At 41.7% G+C, this 22,638-nt stretch overlaps 1 protein-coding gene across 10 annotated transcripts in view; it reads left to right on the forward strand.

The window, feature by feature from the left end:
- The window catches only part of DYRK1A (dual specificity tyrosine phosphorylation regulated kinase 1A), a 153,704-nt gene extending 138,979 nt beyond the window's left edge, over positions 1–14,725 (forward strand). For 5 of the 10 annotated variants that reach the window (XM_033232457.1, XM_033232466.1, XM_033232460.1 and 2 more), the window contains 3 exons: positions 4,437–4,743; positions 5,585–5,709; positions 11,406–14,655. In XM_033232457.1, the coding sequence (XP_033088348.1) occupies positions 4,437–4,743; positions 5,585–5,709; positions 11,406–12,026 (1,053 nt within the window). In that variant the 3' untranslated portion in view covers positions 12,027–14,655. Of the gene's footprint in view, positions 1–4,436; positions 4,744–5,584; positions 5,710–11,405 lie in introns of all 10 variants that reach the window. The other 5 variants (XM_033232465.1, XM_033232462.1, XM_033232456.1 and 2 more) reach the window with 1 other exon arrangement.
- The last annotated feature ends 7,913 nt before the right edge of the window (positions 14,726–22,638 follow it).

A 22,638-nucleotide genomic window follows, 5' to 3' on the forward strand; every position in this document is an offset into this window, starting at 1 on the left:
TCTGCAGCTTTTTGTATGTTTTTGTTGTTGGTTTTTCTTTTTTGTTTTCTTTTTCCTTTTTTTTGGAGATGGTGTCTCGCTCTGTTGCCAGGCTGGAGTGCAGTGGTGCAATCTTGGCTCACTTCAACCTCCGCCTCCCAGGTTCAAGCAACTCTCCTGTCTCAGCCTCCCAAGTAGCTGGGACTACACATACCCAGCTAATTTTTGTATTTTTAGTAGAGGCAGAGTTTCACCATATGACCAGGATGGTCTCGATCTCTTAACCTCATGATCTACCTGCCTTGTCCTCCCAAAGTGCTGGGATTACAGGCATGAGCACCTGCCTGGCTGCTTTTTTTTATGTTTTAACAGTCATTCTGAAATGTTTCTAACTTGTGATTTCTTCTTTAACCTGTCATTATTTAGAATTTTGTTACATAATTTCAAAATATTTAAGGATTTTCTAGATATCTTACTGATTTCTAGTTTGGTAGCAGTTTGGTCACAGAATGTGATTTCAGTCCTTTAAAACTGAGACTTGTTTTATGGCCTAGCATCTAATGTGTCTTTGTGAATGTTTTATGTGTGCTTGATAAGAATTGTATTTTGTGTTTGTTTGGTGTAGTGGTCTCCAACTATCAATGTAGATGAAATTGTTTTATATTTTTCTTCATATCTTTTATATCTTTGTGTATGTGTATATTCTGTCAGTAATTGAGAGAGGAGTCTTCATTGATAAGTTTGGATTTGTCTTAGACTCCTTTGTAACATTGCTTTATGGTTTTTGAAGCTTTGTTAATAGGTATATGCATGTTTGATATTGTTATGACTTATTGATAAATTGACCCTTTTATCATCCTGAAATGCCCCTCTTTGTCTCTAGGAATGTTTGTCTTTAAGTTTGCTTTGTCTGATATTACTGTAGTCTTACCAGTATTCTTATTCTTGGCATTTTCATGGTGTGTGTGTGTGTGTGTGTGTGTGTGTAGATAAAAAAGATATGAAGAAAAGTATGCAACATGTGTACACACACACACTTTTACCCTTTTACTGTAAACCTGTGCATACCTTTATATTTACAGAATTATTTTTGTGTTGTGTGCAATGTATGGTCAGGTCGTTTTTTAATCTAGTCTGATAGTGGTTAACCCATTATTCAGAGTTTTGGTTTAAGACGGTCATCTTATTTGCGTTCTGTTTTTCTTTCCTGTTCGTTGTTTCCTGTTCCTTCTTTCTTGCCTTTTGTGGGGAGGTTTGTTGAATACTTTTGGCATTTTATTTTATCTCCCATATTGATTTTTTACTTATTCCTCTATGTGTCATGTGTAGTGTTCCTTTTATAATATGCACCATTGACATTAGTTTACCTTCAAATAATAATATATTGCTTGGTAAACAGTGTGATAACCATGTGATTCTGTCTACCTCTTGTGCACTTGTATTACTTTTGCATGTTACGCCTCACAACACATTATTGGCTATTTAAATAAAAAATAGATTTAAACACACAAAAGAAATTTAAAAGCACATAAAATAAGGATAATAGATCTTTTGTATTTATCCTTATATTTGCTCTTTTCTGGTGTTCTTCATTACTTTTTGCAATTCCTAGCTTCCATCTGGTATTATTTCTTTAGCCTCAAGATCTTCCTTTAACTTTTATTTTATAATGAATAAGTTATCCTGATTAATTCTGTCAACAGGTGTTGATCTGAAAATATTTGTTTACCTTTATTTTTTGGAAGATATTTTCAGTGAATATAGAATTATAGATTAACTTCTTTCTTTCAGCAAAAGAAAAAGATGTTATGATATTGCTTCCAGGTATATTGACTTTTTTTCTGGATTACACTGTTTCTGTAGAGAAGTCAGTGATTATTCTTAGCATTATTCCCCTGCATATAATATTTCCCCCTCTTTCCTCTGGCTGATTTTAATGTTTTCTCTTTGTTTGATTTCTACAGTTTGACTATTTACCTACATATGATTTTCTTTGTATTTATTCTCCTGGGAGTTCACTGAGGTTCTTGGACCTGTGGGTTGATCTCTATCATCAGTTTTTGAAAATCCTCAGACATAGTCTTTCCAAATATTTGTTCTGCTTGCATCTTTCTTCCAGTTCTCCAGTGATGTGTATGTTATAGTGCTGGATATTATCCCAATGGTCTCTGATTTATTCATTCTGTTTTCTGTTTGTGTTTTTAATTTGGATAATTTCTTTTTCTATCTTCTGGTTTACTCATTTTGTTTTTCCTTGTGCTGAGTCCAGTCCGCTGTTGAATCCATTAAATGGATTCATGTGATGTTATTGTTATTCTTGAGACAAGTTCTCACTCTGTTTCCCAGGCTAAAGTGCAATGGTGTGATCATGGCTCATTGCAGCCTTGAGTTCCTTGGCTCAAGGAGTTCCTCTGCCTCAGTCTCCCAGGTAGCTCAGACTACAGGAGTGGTACAGGCGCCATACTCAGCTATTAAAGTTTTTGGAGGGACGGGGTCTGGCTATGTTGCCTAGGCTAGTCTTGAACTCCTGGACTCAAGCAGTCCTCCCACCTCAACCTGGGTATAGAGACATGAGCCCAGCCTCTATTTTTTAGTTCTGGCATTTCTATTTTGTTTTAAATATAGTTTTTCTCTTCTGAAATTCTACATCTGTTCATATGTTGTCCACCTTTTGAACTAAATTGTTTATCATAATTTATTAGAAGTAATTTATCGTAATTATTTTAAAGTTCCAGTCTGCTACTCTCAACATCTGCACCATTTATTTATGTGTATCATCTATTGGGTTTTTTTCCTTTCATGTGATTGTGGACATCATTTTTTTTTTTTTTTTTTTTTTTTTTTTTGAGGCAGAGTCTCGCTCTGTCGCCCAGACTGGAGTGCAGTGGCCAGATCTCAGCTCACTGCAAGCTCCGCCTCCCGGGTTTACGCCATTCTCCTGCCTCAGCCTCCCGAGTAGCTGGGACTACAGGCGCCGGCCACCTCGCCCGGCTAGTTTTTGTATTTTTAGTAGAGACGGGGTTTCACCGTGTTAGCCGGGATGGTCTCGATCTCCTGACCTCGTGATCCGCCCGTCTCGGCCTCCCAAAGTGCTGGGATTACAGGCTTGAGCCACCGCGCCCGGCCCATTTTTTTAAAATGTCTATAATTTTTAAATGTGTGACAAACTTTCATTGCTTAAGAACAGTTAAAGATGAATCATATTTTCCCTCAGAAAGAGGCCTCTTACTCTGTCAGGCCCCTCATGTGGGGCTGATTTGATCTCTTTTGTAGCTTAGCTGACTCTAGGCTTTGCTTATTTGACTTAGATTCTATTCCCCACTGTCTTCAGATGTTTTAAGCTGGGATCACAACATTCGCTTCAGCAGTGTTTGTGTCTTTAGAACCAGGGAAAATCTAGTGGTCTCTATACATTACTGCCCAGCCAGCAGCCCCACTCCTAACTCTCGGTGCCTGGGAGATCACCTTCCTCCTGCTGTACTGCCCCAATCTTCTGTCTGTCCACACCTGACCGTCAGAAGTTGGTTCAGACTTGGGCTGGAGTCTTCTCGCTCACCTGTGGCGTGCTTCTCTTTCTCCCACTGCAGATCTCTTCCAGGAGAGACTTTTTGTTTTGTAGAATTCAGGGGATTTTTGTTCCAACTTTGGATCCTCAGGCAGCTCTCTGATGGGTCTTTGAAAGTCAGTGATTTTATGACTTATTAGAGAAGGAACAATCATTTCACACATTTCTGCATTGTAACTAGAAGTCAAAGTCTGGTTATGCTATTCTTAATAAATTCAATATTTGTAGAGGTTTTAAGGGTTATACTGTTATCTATCCAAAAAATGGGTTTTCAGGAAATCTGAACGCACGTTAATTTATTATTACATAGATTTTCTAAAGGGAAGCATACATAATTTTCTTTTTCTACTCTGAGCAGGTAGGGTTAGGCCAGTGCCTTTTTATGTAGAACATCCTTGGTGTGATTGCCATAGCTTTCTTGGGCTGCTGTTGGTGAAGGAAGTGTAGCAGGTGCTGAGGGTGCACAGTTAGGCAGGAAAGAGGCTACCAGCCAGGGTAGCAGGGGCACGTGTGCTCTCTGTAAAAGACGAGAGAAAATGCTTTCAGCTTTGTGGGCCTCTGTTGCATATTTTTTGGTTTTGGTTGCTTGTTTTTACAACCTTTGAAAACAGAAAAAACGCTTGTAGCTGGAGCTATAGAAAACCAGGCTCTGGATCAGGCCACAGTTTACTGACCCCTAGGCCATTTATAGCCATTTTTGGTCTCAGAATTATGTTGAACTGTAACTACCATGCATTTGGGATACTAATGTGTGAAAAGGCAGAGGATTTAACTATGAAATGTCCTTTTTAATAAAGGCCTCAACATATATTTAAACATTTGAAGTTAAATTATGTGAGTGTTTACGTATTCCACCAAATTTAGAGAAAGCCTTTCATCTTCTCTCTTACAGGAGTACAAACCACCAGGAACCCGTAAACTTCATAACATTCTTGGAGTGGAAACAGGAGGACCTGGTGGGCGACGTGCTGGGGAGTCAGGTCATACGGTCGCTGACTACTTGAAGTTCAAAGACCTCATTTTAAGGATGCTTGATTATGACCCCAAAACTCGAATTCAACCTTATTATGCTCTGCAGCACAGTTTCTTCAAGAAAACAGCTGATGAAGGTACAAATACAAGTAATAGTGTGTCTACAAGCCCCGCCATGGAGCAGTCTCAGTCTTCGGGCACCACCTCCAGTACATCATCAAGCTCAGGTCTGTGTTGCTGCGGTTAGATTAGGCTTGGGAATGTTTTGTGTTTTCTTTATGAAGTGGGATTACTTTAAAGTGTTGATTTAATTTGTTAATTTAATGGGGAACATTTACTTTAATCTGTTGTTTGTAGTTAGCAGTAAATTCATCTCCCCAAAGCTCCAATATTTAGTTACGCATGTAATAAATTCTGTTTAACAGTTGGAAATCTATTTACTAACCAGCAGTTTAAACTACTTCTTAAATGGAATTTTTGTCCACATTGCTTGAGTTTTCCCACAAGAGGAAACCAGACTTCATTGTATTTTAGTTCATTGGTGGACGAGAGAGAACCTGGTTTTAGTCAGAGAATGTGAAGACTTTGTGATATACTTTCAAGTTAATATTAGATATTTTGTGGTGTGTGTGTGAATACTTTTGTTTTTTTGTTTGTTTGTTTTTTTGTTTTTTTTGTTTTTTTTTTTGAGTCGGAGTCTCGCTCTGTCACCTAAACTGGAGTGCAGTGGCCAGATGTCAGCTCACTGCAAGCTCCGCCTTTCGGGTTCATACCATTCTCCTGCCTCAGCCTCTCGTATAGCTGGGACTATAGGTGCCCGCCACCTCGCCCGGCTAGTTTCTTGTATTTTTTAGTAGAGACGGGGTTTCACCGTGTTAGCCAGGATAGTCTTGATCTTCTGACCTTGTGATCCGCCCGTCTCGGCCTCCCAAAGTACTGGAATTACAGGCTTGAGCCACTGCGCCTGGCCGAATACTTTCAGTTTTAATGGTATAGTTTCAGAGTATAAATTTGAACAAATTGAATTTTAAACTCACAGTTGTATTGTTTTGTGTTGTGATATTTCAGGTGGCTCATCGGGGACAAGCAACAGTGGGAGAGCCCGGTCGGATCCAACGCACCAGCATCGGCACAGTGGCGGGCACTTCACAGCTGCTGTGCAGGCCATGGACTGCGAGACACACAGTCCCCAGGTGAGCTCGCACATGGTTCATTTGCTTGTGTCACCTGCCATGCTCAGGCAGAGCAGCACTGGATGCCAGGTGCCTTTAGAATGACCGTATCATTTACCCTAGAGGTTCATGACGTTCTGCTGTCTAAGAAAATGTCAGTATTTATCATAGAGAAGCACATTCTTGCAGTTGTCCTCCTCCTTGTCTAGAAGTGGCTAACACTTACTGGAGGCATAGCAGTTGTTTTGAACGGTTTTTTTCCTGTGTTTATCTCATTTACCAAAGCAGCATTTTGAGCCTCATGCTTTTTTGATTCCCATTTTACAGTGGAAACTGAGACTTCATAGGCTGAGTAAATTTCCCTGGGTCATGATCTTACTGACTCGACTCTGCTTCCTCTCATGATTTTTTAGCACTTGTAGTCCTGGATTATGAATCAGTTTCTGGTTTGATTTTACCCTTTTTGTTGTTGTTGTTTTATTTGTTTTCTGTTTTTAAACCTGTTGAAGAAGAGGATCTCATTAAGTACTTTTTCAAAATTGAAGTGAAGCAGATGGTGATGGTGAAAATATTTAAATCTGATAAAGTTGTAAGTTGGTTTATACAGAGTTTTGCATGGTGGTGTTTGAAGGTGAGAGGCCAGTGTAGTATTTGATGGATGAGTAAACTGCTGTTGATGAAGAGCGCTCTCCATTCTTGTGACTAGGGCAGCTGAATGGTGCTGGAGAAAATCCCACATGCAGCTGTTTGTCAGCACTGTTAATACTCACCAACCACTGCTGGGCAGTCTTACGTGTTTCCCGAGTTGTCCCATCCTCTGCTGTTCTCTTTAATAATAGTTTCAAACTTTTCTACTCTTAGAAACGTTTGCCCTCCCCTTCTCTGTTCTCACCCACTCTTTGCATTGTAAGGAAAAGAGTCTTCAGACAGGAACTCTTTCCGCTTTGTAGCATTGAATACATAATCCTGCCTATGTGTGCACTGTCCACTTCTCCTCTACCCCTTTTATGTTAGAAGCAATGTGTTTCTTTTTGCCTAAGGCCAAGCCTACTCATTGCCCTGATCCCCTCTCTCCTGCTGTCATGGGGACTTTGCCCTTTGGTCTCCCTTGGCTCTAGTGTCTTCATTCTCTCTTCTTGTGGCTTTTTCTGTTGATCAGCATTTCCTCATCCTCGGGCCTCTCCCATCTTAAGCAGCACCTTTGCGTGTCCCCCTTTCTTTCCCTGTACTTCTGCTGCCTGTAGTCTTTGTGTCTTTACTCTGAAGACCTCCTTGCCTGTTCCGCTTAGGTCCTGCCCTCCAGCTCTCCTGCCAGTGTCAGCGGTGACCTTCACTGATGGGTCCAGTGGACACCCTAATGCTATCTTTCTGCATTCTACAACTTCATTTGGAAGTGTTGAGTTTTACCCACTCTTTGAAACACTCACTGCTGGTTTCCTTGGCAGGATGATTCTCTGTCCCCCCATTTCTCTGCCCCTTCCTTCACTGTCTTTTTGTTTTTTCTTTTCTTCTACCCACCCCTGAAACCTGAGTGTTCCTTGAGGCGTGACCTGTGTCCCTGCCCTACTCCCCTTAATATTTCCTTGATGATTTCAGCCACACGTGCCGGGGCCTGCAGTCACCATCTTCATGCCAGTTGCTCTTAAGTCTTGACTTCTGACTTAGACTTCACTTCTGAACCCCTAGGGCCTTTCTAACTTTACTATAAATGTCACCTTGAAAGTCTCAACAATATGTGCACACACAGCACATAAACTGGTGTCATCATTTTCACTTCCTTCCCAACTCTTCTACTTTTGCCATTCTTTGTAAAAATGGCCCTAAATTTACCCATTTGCTCAAGTCATAAATCTGGGGGCACTTCTCTCTATGTCTTTCCCCACACTGAATCAGACAGTAAGTTATCTGGATTCACCACATCTTAATACGTTTTTATTCTCCACCTTTCACTTTGCCTGGTTGTTATGACCTGCCTTACTAGAAAGAGTTTGGGAGTGTCTAAAACGGTTGTGGAGTGTCTAATTCCATTCACCTGTCAGCACATTCTCTTCCCTGCAGCCAAGTGAGCTTTCTCTAAAGCGATCTGTTCTTGCTATTTTCCCTACTTTTTTTTTTTTTTTTTTTTTTTTCCTGAGGTGGAGTCTCACTCTCTCTCCAGGCTGGAGTGCAACAGCATGATCTCTGCTTATTGCAACCTCCGCCTCCCTGGTTCAAGCAAGTCTCCTACCGAGTAGCTGGGATTACAGACACATGTCACCATGCCAGCTAATTTTTCTATTTTTAGTAGAGACGGGGTTTTGCCATGTTGGCCAGACTGGTCATGAACTCCTGACCTCAGGTGATCTGCCCATCTCGGCCTACCAAAGTGCAGAGATTACAGGCGTGAGCCTCCGCACCCGGCCTATTTTCCCTACTTTAAACCAGTTTTGACTTGCCCTTCTACCTGAAATGAAATGTAGACTTCTTACCAAGGCGTTGGTGCTTTGCGGGTTCTGGTCCTCACTGAGGCCATTCTTTCTCCTCTTCACTCACCCTAGTCACACTGATTTATTTTTCACTTTGTGTAATATGCCACATTCTCTCTCTCTTTTCTCACATTTCCTGTGCTCTCAGCCTGGAATACTCTTTTCCTCCTCCTTTTGCTTTGGTAACTACTATTTATGCATCAGGTCTTAAGTATCACTACTCCCATGGGCTCTCGCTAAATGTTTAGACTCTCCGCCTGTCTCGTCTTCTTCCCTTTCTTTCTTCCAGATCTATTCCATACTGCAAACACATACAAGAGTAGCATAAGACACCGCGTTCCTCCCACCTGGGTTTCACAGAGGTCAAGATTTTGCTTCAAATCCTTTTTTATTACTTAATTTTTGAGTGGTTGATATAGTCACATGGTTTTAAAAATAAGTAAATATAAAAGGGAATTCAGTGAAAGGTTTTCCTTCCTTCCATGCCTTCTAGCCCCTCAATTTCTAAACCAGTGTTACTAGTTTATTAGTTTTTTGTATACTTTTGGAGATATTTTATACATATTCAAGCAAATACAAATACATAGTCTTCATCCACCCTTTGTACACAACTACCATACCAGGCAAACTGTTTCAAAACATCTTGGTTTTTCTAGTCTTGACATACATTTTGGAGCACTCTCTGTATCAATATATGGAGAGCTTTTTCATTCTTTTATTTATTTGCACAGTATCCTGTTAGATATTCCATAAGTCTTTTCACCATTCCCCTATTGTTTGTTTATTCATGTATTTATTTATTTTTAGAGCTAGGGTCTTGCTCTGTCACCCAGGCTGGAGTGCAGTGGCACGATCACGGCTCACTGCAGCCTTGAGCACCTGGGCTCAAGTGATCCTCCCACCCCAGCCTCCTGAGTAAATAGGCCTACAGTTGTATCCCAGCACACCCTGCAGTGAGGTCTCACTATGTTTCCCAGGCTGGTCTTGAACTCCTGGGCTGAACTGATCCTCCCACCTCAGCCTTCCAAAGTGCTGGGATTACAGGCGTGTGCCGCTGTGGCCACCAGTCCCCTATTTATTAATGGGTGTTTAATTCATTTCCAACCTTTTTTACTATTTACAAATGGTAGTTTAATAAATAATCCTGTACAGTAGTGTCCCTTCTTATCCACGGTTTCAGTTATGCAGTCAATCATGATCCAAAAATATTAAGTGGAAAATTTCAGAAATCATAAGTTTTAAATTCTGTTACGAGTAGCACGATGAAATCTCATGCTGTCCCACCCTAGGCGTGACTCATCCCTTTGTCCAGCGTGTCCACACAGTAGATAAGTTACTTTGTAGCCATCTAGATTATCAGATCAAAAAACATAGTATATAGAGGGTTTGGTCCTCTGCAGTTTCAGGCATCCAGTGGGGATCGTGGACTGTATCTCTTGCGGATAAGGAGGCACCACTGTATGTGTCTCACTCACACATACACATTTTATCTGTGATACAAATTCCTGCAAGCAGAATGACTGTTTCAAAGGGTAACGTGATTTCTAATTTTGATAACTATTGCCAGATTGCCCCCCATGTGATTTTCTAATCCGGTAACTTGATTAACTTCATATATAAACAATTAGTATTTTCTTTTCTGAGAACTCACTGCCAACTTTTCTACTGATTGTTTTCAGTAGTATCTCTTAAAAGTTTGGTTCTCAGACCACCTTCGTTGAATAAACACTTAATTGGTGCCAGCCACTGGTGATAGAGACTGAGCTTTTTGCCGTCCTAGAGCTTACCGTGACACAAGTAAATAAAATGAACATGAATAAAAGTGGCAAGTAGCATTAGCTCTTAAAAAGAAAATAAGGATAATTTGGTAGAGAATGACTGTTTGTTGGATAGGATGTATTAGAGTAGACCAAACTCTGATATGACAGATAGACCCCCAAAATATGGTAGCTTAAGGAGTACCAAGTTTCCTTCATTTTTGTCTTAACAGTCCAAAATAGGTGTTCAGGTTAGTGGCTAGGCTGTCTTCCAGGTCCTGGTTTCCTACCATCTTATGGTTCCACCATGCCCTAGGGCCTAACTGTCTACTGTGTCCAGCAGGCAGAAGGACTTGGGAGGTACTATTTTGTGTGCCAGGCTAGCAGTGACATACAAAGTTTCATTCACATTCCGTTGACAGCTTAGACATATGGCCATCAGTGAGTGCAAGGGAGGCTGGGAAGTGTTGTATAGCCATGTGCTCAGGAACGAGAAGAATGCTGTGCACAACCTGTAGCTTCTACCACAGTGGTTGAGGCAGTATCAGTCAGAGTGGTCAGGGAAGGCTCTGGAACTGAAGTGATGAAAAAGAGACATCCAAGCAATAAGAAAATCCAAGAAATAAGAACATTTCTAGGCAGAGGGGAGCAGCGTGTTATTAGTACACTGAGGCATTTGAGAGATAGTGACCCAGGGGAGGAATGGAAGGCAAGCCTTCTTTGGTTGGAACCCAGGTAGCCAGGGATAGGATGGGTGGGAAAAGAAGTTGGAGAAGTGGGCATTGGCCAGGTGATGCAGACCATTGTATCCGTTTGGGATTGTTTTGTTTTTCTAAGTGCAGTGAGAAGGCATTAAAGGATTTTAAATAAGGAAGTGATTGGATTTGTGTTACGAAAAGATTGTTCCTGCTACCCTTTGGAGAAGGGCAAGGATGGAAGCAAGGAGTTCATTTAGGGGGCTGTTGTGTTAGCCTAGGCAAGAGGAGATGGTGGGGATGAAGAGAAGAGGCCAAATTTGGCATCTGTTTCATAGGTGGACACGTAAGTTCTTGCTCATGGGTTGGACAGAGGCATTGTTAAGCAGCTAGGTAGATAGTAGTCCTTTATTGAAAGAAGAAAGATGGAGCGAGGAAGGACATGAGGGATAAGTAAAGACTTGCTTTTGGACCTGCCTAGAATACTATGTGGCCCTTTTCCGGGAGTATTTGCAGACCCCTAGCATAAACAGTGCTCCCAAGGGAAGACAGTGGCTAGTGAAATAGATGAACCTATTTAAGGATATAACTTTCTACAAATTGCAGCTTTCATGATGAAATTTTTTTGCCCTTGAATGTATTTGGGATATTGTATTATAAAACTGTCTTAACACATTAAAAGTTTCAAAAACACTTAACCCGTGATTAATGTAATGCTAGTTGGTGTCATCGCTTTTGATGGAAGATTAAAGCTTGGAAGCAGTCCCCTGAAAAATCCTTTTAAAAATCTGTTCTTTCAGGTGCGTCAGCAATTTCCTGCCCCTCTTGGTTGGTCAGGCACTGAAGCTCCTACACAGGTCACTGTTGAAACTCATCCTGTTCAAGAAACAACCTTTCATGTAGCCCCTCAACAGAATGCATTGCATCATCACCATGGTAACAGTTCCCATCACCATCACCACCACCACCACCATCACCACCACCATGGACAACAAGCCTTGGGTAACCGGACCAGGCCAAGGGTCTACAATTCTCCAACGAATAGCTCCTCTACCCAAGATTCTATGGAGGTTGGCCACAGTCACCACTCCATGACATCCCTGTCTTCCTCAACGACTTCTTCCTCGACATCTTCCTCCTCTACTGGTAATCAAGGCAATCAGGCCTACCAGAATCGCCCAGTGGCTGCTAATACCTTGGACTTTGGACAGAATGGAGCTATGGACGTTAATTTGACCGTCTACTCCAATCCCCGCCAAGAGACTGGCATAGCTGGACATCCAACATACCAATTTTCTGCTAATACAGGTCCTGCACATTACATGACTGAAGGACATCTGACAATGAGGCAAGGGGCTGATAGAGAAGAGTCCCCCATGACAGGAGTTTGTGTGCAACAGAGTCCTGTAGCTAGCTCGTGACTACATTGAAACTTGAGTTTGTTTCTTGTGTGTTTTTATAGAAGTGGTGTTTTTTTTCCAAAAACAAAGTGCAAAGCTGCTTGAATCAGAAGGAGATTAACACACTGAACCGCTACAAGAGGGCAAAGCTGACTTTTTTTTTTTTTTAACTTGAAAAGATTGCAAAGGGACATTGAAGTGTTTAAAAGAGCCATGTCCAAACCCATCTTCATGGATAGCTCAGAGGTATCCTCTTTTTGCTCCCCCATTTTAACTTGCCACATCCCAGTCATAGTGGGTTTTTTTTTTGTCTTTCTTTTCAGCAAAAATATTCAGATGTCGGTCTTGGTCATTTGCCAACTAATTTTAAAATAAAAGGCACTGCACATAATTTGCATAAAGGGCCCATGAGGGTGTTTTTTTTTCTTTTTGTCCCCCCCACTATTTTTTTGTTCTGTTTTGTTTTGGGTGGGAGGGTGGGAAATTTGGGTTTTTAAGTCCTCTAAACACACTTGGGCACGGAAATGCAGTACTGTAAGGAAGAGGGACCTCCAGCTTCCGCAAACACCATCTTCAGCTGTATGAAAGGGACGGTTGTGTTGAAGTTTGTCAGGCACAGTAAGCATGCTGAGTGGCGGGGATCAGAACTCTCCTATCTGAACCTACTGAGGATCAAAGCAGCAATTACATGGGATCCTGTGGCTCTCCTGTTGTAGAGGCCACAGGAAGATAGGATGGAACGTGACTGGTCTCCTAACCAAGGTGCACTGAGAAGCAATCAACGGGTCAGTCGTGGCCAGTCCTGGGGAGGTCTGAGTGGTGGTCTTTGGGATAACCTTTGGCCTTATGGATTTGGACTCGAAATTAGAAGAGCCTACCATTTCAGATGCAATCACTTTTGGACATGCTTTTGCAGACAGTCCTTAATGCTGAAAACACAGAGAATGGGTAATTCAAGAGGCCTTTCTTTTAAAATAGACTTTTGTGACCCACTAATTGTAAGGTATTGCAAGGTCACTTTGCGTGTGTCATAAAGTTGACTTCCTTATTGGTTGAAGGTCACAGAAGTAGTGGTTTGCTTTGATGGAAATAGCTACAGCTGTGTCCCTTCCTGCTTTTTACTTTTACTTTTGCTTTTTCTCGGCACGTGGTATCTCCACCATTTCTTCTGCACAAAGATGTCTTCTGTTCATCCTGAACATTTTTAAAAAATGCAGAATTTTATGTGACTGCTTTTTTGCCTCACAATTATGCTGTGAATTTTACAAAAATTTATTTTCTTTTTTGATAATTTATTGTACCAAAGCTGTTTTTATAGCACATAGATGTCTGTAACCAATAATGTAGCAGTTCTGCACTTTGACACAAGGTGTAACTAGACCATTTTTAAATGTCAGTTGAAAATTATGGCTGTACTATTGCTTAAACAAAACTGGAACTGTTGTTGAATCCATAGCCAATACATTTACAGCAATCTGTGTACTGAACATAATAGATTGACATCTAATTCAAGATTACAACATCTGTTACATTCTAAGTGTGTTCAGGCTTCTGAAGGTAAAGGGACACTGGATCCAGAAGCTATGGAACCAGCAGTTGATTCTTGTATTCCTGATTAACCTACTTGTAAACTTGAAAGCAAGACCTTGATTGCACCAACAGGTCCAGAGTATGAGCGCAAGTAAAGCAGAACTCTCATGCGTGACCTGAGCAGACAGGCTGGTATTATTAACAGGTGCCTCGTGTTGAGATTACGCTGCCTTAATGTAACACAGTCTGGCAGTTGCTAAATTTGTGTTCCCATTTTAAATTGACCAATTTTGGGGTGTGACACTTTTGAGCGGTTGAATTGGGAGAATGAAGTAATTTACCTGTCCAGGATCAAAAGAAGCCTAGAAAAGAAGCAGTAATCTACCTCTGCCGCTAACCTGTTTTAAGACGACTCAGCAGAACACCGCCTTTCATTCTATTGGGCAATTCCATGTGGCTGAGTAGGTCAACTTTTTTTCTGAACAAAAGCAGGTTTTTATATGTAAACAGTGACAAAAGAAAGGCTAAACACTATGTAAATGTGAATGGAAACTTGGAAATACTCGTTTTTATAAACTACAGAAATTTTTTGTTTATCAGGAAATCCATATTTATTTTGTAATTAACTGTCAAGCCTGTGGATGATTTTTTTGAACTTGGTAGTTCTTAAAGGTTTACAGTGAATAAAAGGATATCATCTTGAGTATAGCAATATCAAAAGGAATCAGTAGTTACTGCTGTTTAGGAATAATGAGGTTAAGATATCATATGGGTCAGGTCATTTTTTTTCTGTGCTGGTTGCCACATCTTAGCAAGCACCAAAAAACTAAAGCAGTTTTTAAACCAATATTTACATAAAGAAAATCATAAAATCCAATGCTTCTGCATACTGTGTTATGTTACAGTCCAGTTTTGTGTGCTTTACTACACAGTTTGGTTACAGGACTTCTGTGCATTGTAAACATAAACAGCATGGAAAAGGTTAAATACCTGTGTTCAGATTGTAAGATCTAGTCCGGACTTGCTGTGTATATTGTAACGTTAAATGAAAAAAGAACTCCCCTTTGTATTATAGTCATGCGGTCTTATGTATGATAAACAGTTGAATAATTTGTCCTCAGACTCTTTACTATGCTTTTTTAAAATTAATTTAAGAAAAATGTAAACATAGTAAAAATCTTCCTATGCAATTAACCTGGTCCAGGTCTGGTAGGTATACTATCAAAGTTGAGTTAAATGTGTAAAAAGGAAACTATTTGAGATACATCGACATAGGCATCAGCAATCTCTGAAAGTAAAAATTGGAGGTTTAACAGATCATTTTGATTTTTCACATTGATTTTTTTATTTGAATGCTTACATAATAATTTTGTGGTTCAAAATGCTAGTGTTTTAGTTGGTAGCATTTAGAATAGATGGGGAGGGTCTAGTGGTTTTCTCTGATACGCTTTGACGTGCTTGGATGAAGGAGGGAATACGAATACTCATTCTTCCTTCCCCAAATCTTCATATGGGGACATATCAGAATTCTAGAATTCTTGCCACTGTGATTCAGTTGGTAACCTAAAGTCTTCTCTTCTTACAAATTAACCTGTTTGAGTATATATTAAGGTGGCTTTCAAAAGGTAAGATACTTATTTAAAAGTTAAATGTGAGTCTGTAAAATTAAGGTTGGTTGCGTAAAGTTGAAGTTAACCACATGTAAGAAAGGAAAACTTCCATTAGTTTTATTTCTTAGGGTGTGAGAATTTTACCTCGGTAAAGGGCACATTTTATGATATTGGACTGAAAAAAAGACACGACTTATTTTTATTTAAAACTACATGTAGAAAATCATGAAAGATTCAGTAATTATGTAGGCCCACAAGTGACCATTGAGCTTGTCCCTGTACTGCTTCCCAGCTTTTGTGGTGGTGAACTTAACTGTTCTGTTCTTCCAACAGGGAGATACATAATCAAAATACACGTGAAGACAAGATAGCAGGCACTCAGTTCTAGGCCAGTTTCTCAGTTTCCTTTGGGCCTGCCTTTATTTTGATAGCCCGCAGAATACAAGTTCAGACGTGGTCCGGCGCATTCCGGGTGATATCCCCATAGACAGAATACAAGTTCAAGACTCATTTTTATGTTCATTTTTATAGTGGTAGACTGTATGTAATCAACCGGATGGTTCATTTCAAATACGTGACGTGGTCTTAGTGCCATATATGAAGAAAGTTTGAAAATGTAATGGGGACAAAAGCTGTGTGTGACTTTGGTATACCCAGACTTTATTCAGATTTCTTAAAAATCTGCTAGGGATGTCTGTTGACCAGACGTTGGAAAACCTTTGGTGTCAGGGAGAGTAGAGCAGAAGTTCTGATTTTCTAACCCTGGCTCCTTATCTAGGCCTGTTTCCTTGGATGAAAACATACATCATCAAGTAATTTGTAGTACAAAGAACAAGAGAAGAAACCCTAAGAAGACAGCTTATTTGTTATCCTCCCTTTTTATGACTAACCTTAATCCCAATGAATCCACTGAGAACCAGCCTGTGGATGCCTACTGGGCTTTCACACTGGGCCAGGAATTTTTGACATATATCTGTGTTGAAAGCACTGGATGCTTGTTTGGTGGAAGACGTGTTCACTGAGGTAAGTGGCTCATCGCTTGCTGTGTTTGGCTCTCTCTCCGGTATTATACATAGCCAAGGTCCCAGATTTTGACTGCTCTCAGTGGGTGTTCTTGCATCAGAACTTCTAAAATAATAACACTACCTTAACACTGAGACTGTCAGGCATTTGTCAGTATTTACTTCTAATTTCCTACTTTAAATCTTAAGAGACAAAGTATTTCTCCAACTGGACACTGATCTGAAAGACAGTAACTAGAATGCTACAGGTCTCTCTTCCAGTATGCAGCTGCTTTACCTGGAAACTTTCCCCCATAATTTCCCATCTTTAGGGTATGTCCCTGTTATTACAAAAAAAAAACAAAACAAAACAGGTGTGGAATTAATATGGGTAAATTTCCATTTCAGTTGAATTTCCTGCCATCAGCAAAACCTGTGAATGCTTCTTCAAAGCATTGAGGAGGCAGAGACAAGCCTTAAACCAGCTTCCTTTTGCTTTTACCAGGTAGCCTGTTTCAGTCCCAGCTGGGTCCTGAAGGAGCACAGTACTAGAGCCTGAGTCATGTTGATGAATAAAGTGCATTAAGTTTGGGTCAGGCAAAATGGTGGCAAAAGTTCATGATGCAGGACAGAGGAAACAAGTGGACAAGACAAGTGGAGCCCAACTCTGTTCCAAAGGGAGGCCGGGTGATGCTGTCATGGACGTGGTCGGCCGAGTTGTCATAGCTAGAGAAAGGCCGTGTAGGTAATAGTGCTTAACATGTCATCTGTTCGAAAGACCAGCTATTTGATAATCTTTCTGATTAAATTTCTAAAATTGCTACCTTAGGGATTTTTTTCTTTATTCCTGTGAAGTTTTGCTTCCATTATATACTCATTCATGAGTCAGTGTACTTGCCTCTGAATTCCGTATCTGAAACTGCAGTCCAGGCAGAGATTCAGAGCCAAGGGCGAAATGAAGTGGCCGACGCTAGGTAAGTGTGGTAGTTCTGCACTAGCGCGGCCAGGAAGCAGCCACGCAGGTGTGCCGGACGGGGGATTATTATGGAACACCCAGGCAAGAAGACGGGCCTGAGCCTGAGTGTGGTCAGCAGAAAGTGTTTTGCTTAAAAGAGACCCTGGGATGACGACTTGGGAATCATCCTCCACTCACTGTTGTACAGAAAGACTGCAGAGAAGGGCACTGCTGGGGTGGGGTTTGTTCACTCCCTCTGAAATGAAAATACCTCTAGTGGCATGAAACGGTTAAGTTTTTTTAATGTTATTTCTTTTTTAGAGACGGTGTCTGGCTTTGTCACGCAAGCTGGAGTTTAGTGGTGTGATCGCGGTTCACTGCAGCCTTAAACAACTGGGCTCAAGTGATCCTCCCATCTCAGCCTCCCAAGTAGCTGGGACTACCCGTGCACAACCACCATGCCTGGCTGTTTTTAATATGGGGTTTTGCTGAGTTGCTCAGGCAGTACTCAAACTCCTGGCCTCAAGTGATCCTCCAGCCTGGGCTTCTCAAACATAAATAGGCTGGGCATGGTGGCTCACGTCTGTAAAGATTTAAAGCGGAATGCAGTGAAATGGCACGAGAAAGAGCATTTTAACGGACATCACAGACAAGCCTTGTTCTGCTGAAGAGATGATGCCGCGAGGTGGGGAGGAGCTCACTTCAGGCACCACTCCCATTGCCCGCAAATCCAGGAAAGAAATGATTAATGAACTCTAGTGATCTCAAACTGCTAAATCAGTTTAAAATCATCAATTTAAAATGACTTTCCAACCTTGCTGCACTTTAAACTCATCTGTAGAACTTTATAAAACCACAGATGCCCATCACACTGGCAGAATTTTAGATTCAGAGTTGGGGTGGGGCCTGGAGCTGTTTCGGAAACTTTGTGGGCGATTCTGAACCTGCATCCAGGCAGGACTCGGGCAAGAAGAGGCATGTGGCTAATCTGACGGAAGTCTGAATCCAAGAATTTTTTTTTTTTTTGAGACAGTCTTGCTCTGTCTCCCAGGTTGGTGTGCAGGGGGGTGATCTCGGTTCACTGCAACCTCCATTTCCCAGATTCAAGGGATTCTTGTGCCTCAGCCTCCCAAGTAGCTGGGGTTACAGGTGCACACCACCACACCAGGCTAATTTTTAGATTTTTGGTAGAGATGGGGTTTTGCCATGTTGGCCAGGCTGGTCTTGAACTCTCGACCTCAAGCTATCCACCCGCCTCGGCCTCCCAAAGTGCTGGGATTACAGGCATGAGCTACCACACCCAGCCCCAAGAACATCTTGAAATGGAGTTTGATTACCAAAGTTTACATAGAGTAATGGAGAATTAAAATTCACAATTTATGGTGCATTACAAAATGTTATAAACAAGCCTCCGAGAAAGGCAGAAATTGCCAGATGTAAGTATATAAAACTTACACAATTTGTTCCTTTTTGTCTTCTTGTGGAGATGGGTCAGTGTGACATCCTATTCATTAATAGCTCTCGGATGTCCCACAAGAATGGTACACGTTATTTACCAACAGTGGGAATGGAATTGGTTCCTTTATATCTCACTCTCATTTGGTCTTGTAAGCCCATGAAGGGTTTCCTAGGGGACCAGCCACCAGCTCTGTATAGTAGTTACAGTTTCCCTCTCTAGAATCCCAAAGAGGTTCAGATCCCACCGCTCCTCTCTTTGGCTTCGTAACCCTGGGCACGCTGCTTTACTTGCCCAAGGATCACTCTTCTCTTTGTACAATGAAGATAACCATAGTGTCTACTTAGGAGATACTGTGCACGCCTCAGTGAGGTAATGTCCACAGAAAGCACAATGGCCAGTATATAAGAAGTATCCAATAAATACAATACATGGCTATACAGAGTGGAGTCCACAGCCTGAATGGAACTTCCTATTTCTTGGTAAATACAACAAACAGTGCAAGAAAATGGGGTGGGCAGTGTTCTCCGTGGAGGACTAAACAGCATTGCTTTCCAGCTGACTCTTATATTTGGAGTCTGGGACTAGGTGTTAACATTACTAGTTGGTTTTGCGTCCTGCACAGTCCCTGTATCTATTTCAGAATTTAGAGGTTTGTTGTGGGGAGTTTTTGGGTAGTTTGCTTTGCTTGATGAAATATATGATATTTAAATGTTGTATAAGGATGGGTTTTCAGTAGAATTTTTCTATACAACCTCAAGGAGACTGCCTGGAGGAGTAACTATGGTAAGGGTCTATTTTTGAACAAGCATTGCCATTAGACCCTTGTGATCACTTGTCCAGGGGCCGGTCCCCACCCTTTCCTCCCACTCCAAGGAAAGTCTGTTACATTTTTAGCCTTCAGAGGTTTGATGCAGATCAGGGAGAGAAGAGGGTGACAAAAATCAGCTCTATAAATTTTTATAATTTTATAATGTTTATAAATGAAACAGGGATATTACCAGGGAAGCTTTTGGAATGTAATAGGTTGTAACCCACATTTTGAAAGCAGTAAGGAACTAATTGCTGGCTTTTTCTTCTCCTTTTTTATTCTGTTAACTTTGTTGGTAATATTAGGTGACTACATCGAGCCTGGGTTCTCTCAGTGTTAGCCTGTTATTCCTAAAGTATCCTCTTCTCCTTATGTCAAATATAAGGACAAAAATGTCTCAGGATAAAAGGCTGTTTGTTTGCATTAGACTACACATGATTACAATGTAATCATGTATATTATTACAACGGGCCGTGGATTTGGATGGATGATGAAGCGGAAACAAGGGATCTAATCATGGGACGTAACTGTTCACCTCAGGTAGATAAAAATACTTCTGCGACAAGTAAATTAGACAAGCTTTTGTGCTTCCCAGCACCTCCGGGTCTTGTGCCTGGTCAGTCTGGGCAGCTCTGCGCTCAGAGGCCTTCGGCACAATGGGTCCTCCCAGCACGGGCTTCAGTGCTCGCCACTGGATGAGATCTACAGGGCTCAGTGTGCTTGGAGTCCTGGATTCCTCCATGGCCCTGGATTGTGACTGCTGCTGTATTCCAACTGAGTGGTTTTTGCTCTTCACAGAGTGCTTACACAGGATTCTTACCTTCTGACTGGAGTGTCACCCTCACGCGGGAATGTGGGTGCTGGAGAGACGGGCTACCTCCTTCTGTAGGTGGGTGTTTCTGAAGGCATGTCCCACTGATCATGTAATGCAGCTACTTAACATCTTCTGTAGTCTTGAGGAATTCAGATTAGGAGCTTGTCCAGGGAGGGCTTCCACGTGTGTATTCACTAATTGTGGTCTTCCTCCCCAGCTCGGTTTTGTCTGCGAATTAGGGTTCTGACCATCTTCACTAGAAGTGGGGGCAGCTAGCAATGACTAGATGCAAGAAGCAAAAGAATAAACTTCATTTTACTGGCAAAATTAAAACAGTGAACTTGAAATATCTCCCCTACTTCCTGCAGAGACACTGAATCAAAGAAAGCAATCAGTACTAACCCTGGAAACAATTGAGAAATGAACAAAAGTCCTACCCTGAAGAAGAATGTCTTATCAGCAAAGGGTCTTGGGGCAGCTGGTGTGAGGACTGTATAAGAGAAATCAACAAATATTAATTGAACACCAGTCATGTGCAAAGCACTTAGCTAGGTCTTAAGGATGAGGACAAAAAGCATGTCACATTTTGTTCTTACAAGTGGGAAAGATAAGTAATTACAAGTAAGCCAAGTGTTTAAAAGAATGTGAACAGAGACCTTATTCTAACCCAGAGAGGCTGTAAAGTGCTGTTTTCCCAAGGAACTAAAGTTCTAGCTGATACCTAATGGAGGAATGGGTGTTAACCAGGTGGGAATGCTCTAGAATCTAGGAGAAGACAACAGGCCATTCGAAGGTGAGGAGCCTTGCCAGCATCAGTTTATAAGTTAATAGAGTCAACAGCTATTTAGGAAGAAGAGCTGACAGACCTCGGGGACTGAATGGATTCTGGGAGCAGGGGTGAAAAGGAGAGGAGTCAGGTTTCCTCCCAGAGTTCTAGGACTTTGAGTGCTAAGGGCTTGTAGGAGAACTATGTGGAGATGTCTGGTAGGCATCTAGAATGGATGGAGGAGGGGGAAGTCAGGCCTGGGAATGGCCAGTTTTTGGTCATTCTCATATAGGCAACTGATGGTGAATGGGATGATCTAAAGGGAGATGGGAGGAGAGCCTAGGACACTTAAATAAGACAAACTTGTATGTTCTAAAAATGAGCATCATTGCAGCTTTCTCAACCCTAGGATAGTTTTCAGATGTGCCAAGGGATAGAAGATTGTCCAGCCCCTTGCTGCCCAGTGTGGTCAGTGGACCAGCGACATTAGCATCACCTGGGTGCTTGCTAGCAATGCAGAATCTCAGGCCCCAGCCCAGACCACTAGATGAGAATCTGCATTTAAACAAGGTACCCAGGTCATTCATGCATGTTAAAAGTCTGAGAGACACTGCCCCAACACCCTGCTTTAGAGTGAGAAAACAATGGGTTTAAGCAACTTGCAGAAAATGACACAACTGACCAGCGGCAAGCTGTCTTCTAGTCAGGCCTCTTTCCAGTTCTCCATGCTGACCTTGACTTTCGAGATCACATACCAAGACCTTCAGCTGGATGGTCTCTGTAGCTGCTGTGACCACTACAAGGAGAGTTAGGGATGAGACTAATTTAATAACAATTTAGGCTTAGGGTTAGGGAAAATGTAGTGAAGGATGACTATATTGTCCTAATGAACCACAATGGTGCCTACAAAATTTTTATTTTTGCAAACCTTCCATGAATTTGGAGATGTTGATCAGGTTTCTCTCCGACAATCTTCTTGTTTAATTGTAAAACTAGAATCACTTCCAGGAAGCTCTGAAGAATCAAGTCTGAGTGATGCAAGCTGCTTCCTCCTTCCTTCTTAAAAGACTGCTCTTTGCCCATTTCCCTCTTCCCAAGATCATTTTCTCCTGTTCTTGTTTCCAGGATCCACAGTTCCTGCTCTGTTTCCACTTTCCCAAGTAGTGGTTCAAGCTGTCTGCAGCAGCAGCTCCGGGGTGCTGGGACACTGCTGGGTGACACACCACAGTGTGTGCTTCCCCATGCTGCTTCTACAGTCCCCTCTTGCTTCTCCCACATATTAGTCTTCATAGATCATTCTTCATCAGTTCTTAATTTTATTTTTTAGAGATAGGGTCTTGCTGTGTTGCCCAGGCTGCAGTGCAGTGGCACAATCTCTGCTCACTGCATCCTCCACCTCTGGGACTCAGGCAACCCGCCCGCCTCAGCCTACCAAGTAGCTGGGACCACAGGTGCGTGCCACTGTGCCTGGCTAAATTTTATTTTTTGTAGAGTTGAGGTCTCACATTTTTGCCCATGCTGGTCTTAAACCCCTGGGCTCAAGTGATCCTTCTGCCTCAGCCTCCCATGACAGACAGGAGCCACTGCATGCAGCTGATGAATTTTAATTTAGGCCCCTTTCTTTGTGAGAGGGGGCCCCAGGATTATGCCCCTGGATTAAAAGAAGCTGGGAGGCTCTCCAGGACCTTGA

The sequence above is a fragment of the Trachypithecus francoisi genome, unplaced genomic scaffold, assembly GCF_009764315.1.
Source record: "Trachypithecus francoisi isolate TF-2019V2 unplaced genomic scaffold, Tfra_2.0 Lachesis_group14, whole genome shotgun sequence".
In the NCBI taxonomy this organism is placed as follows: domain Eukaryota; kingdom Metazoa; phylum Chordata; class Mammalia; order Primates; family Cercopithecidae; genus Trachypithecus; species Trachypithecus francoisi.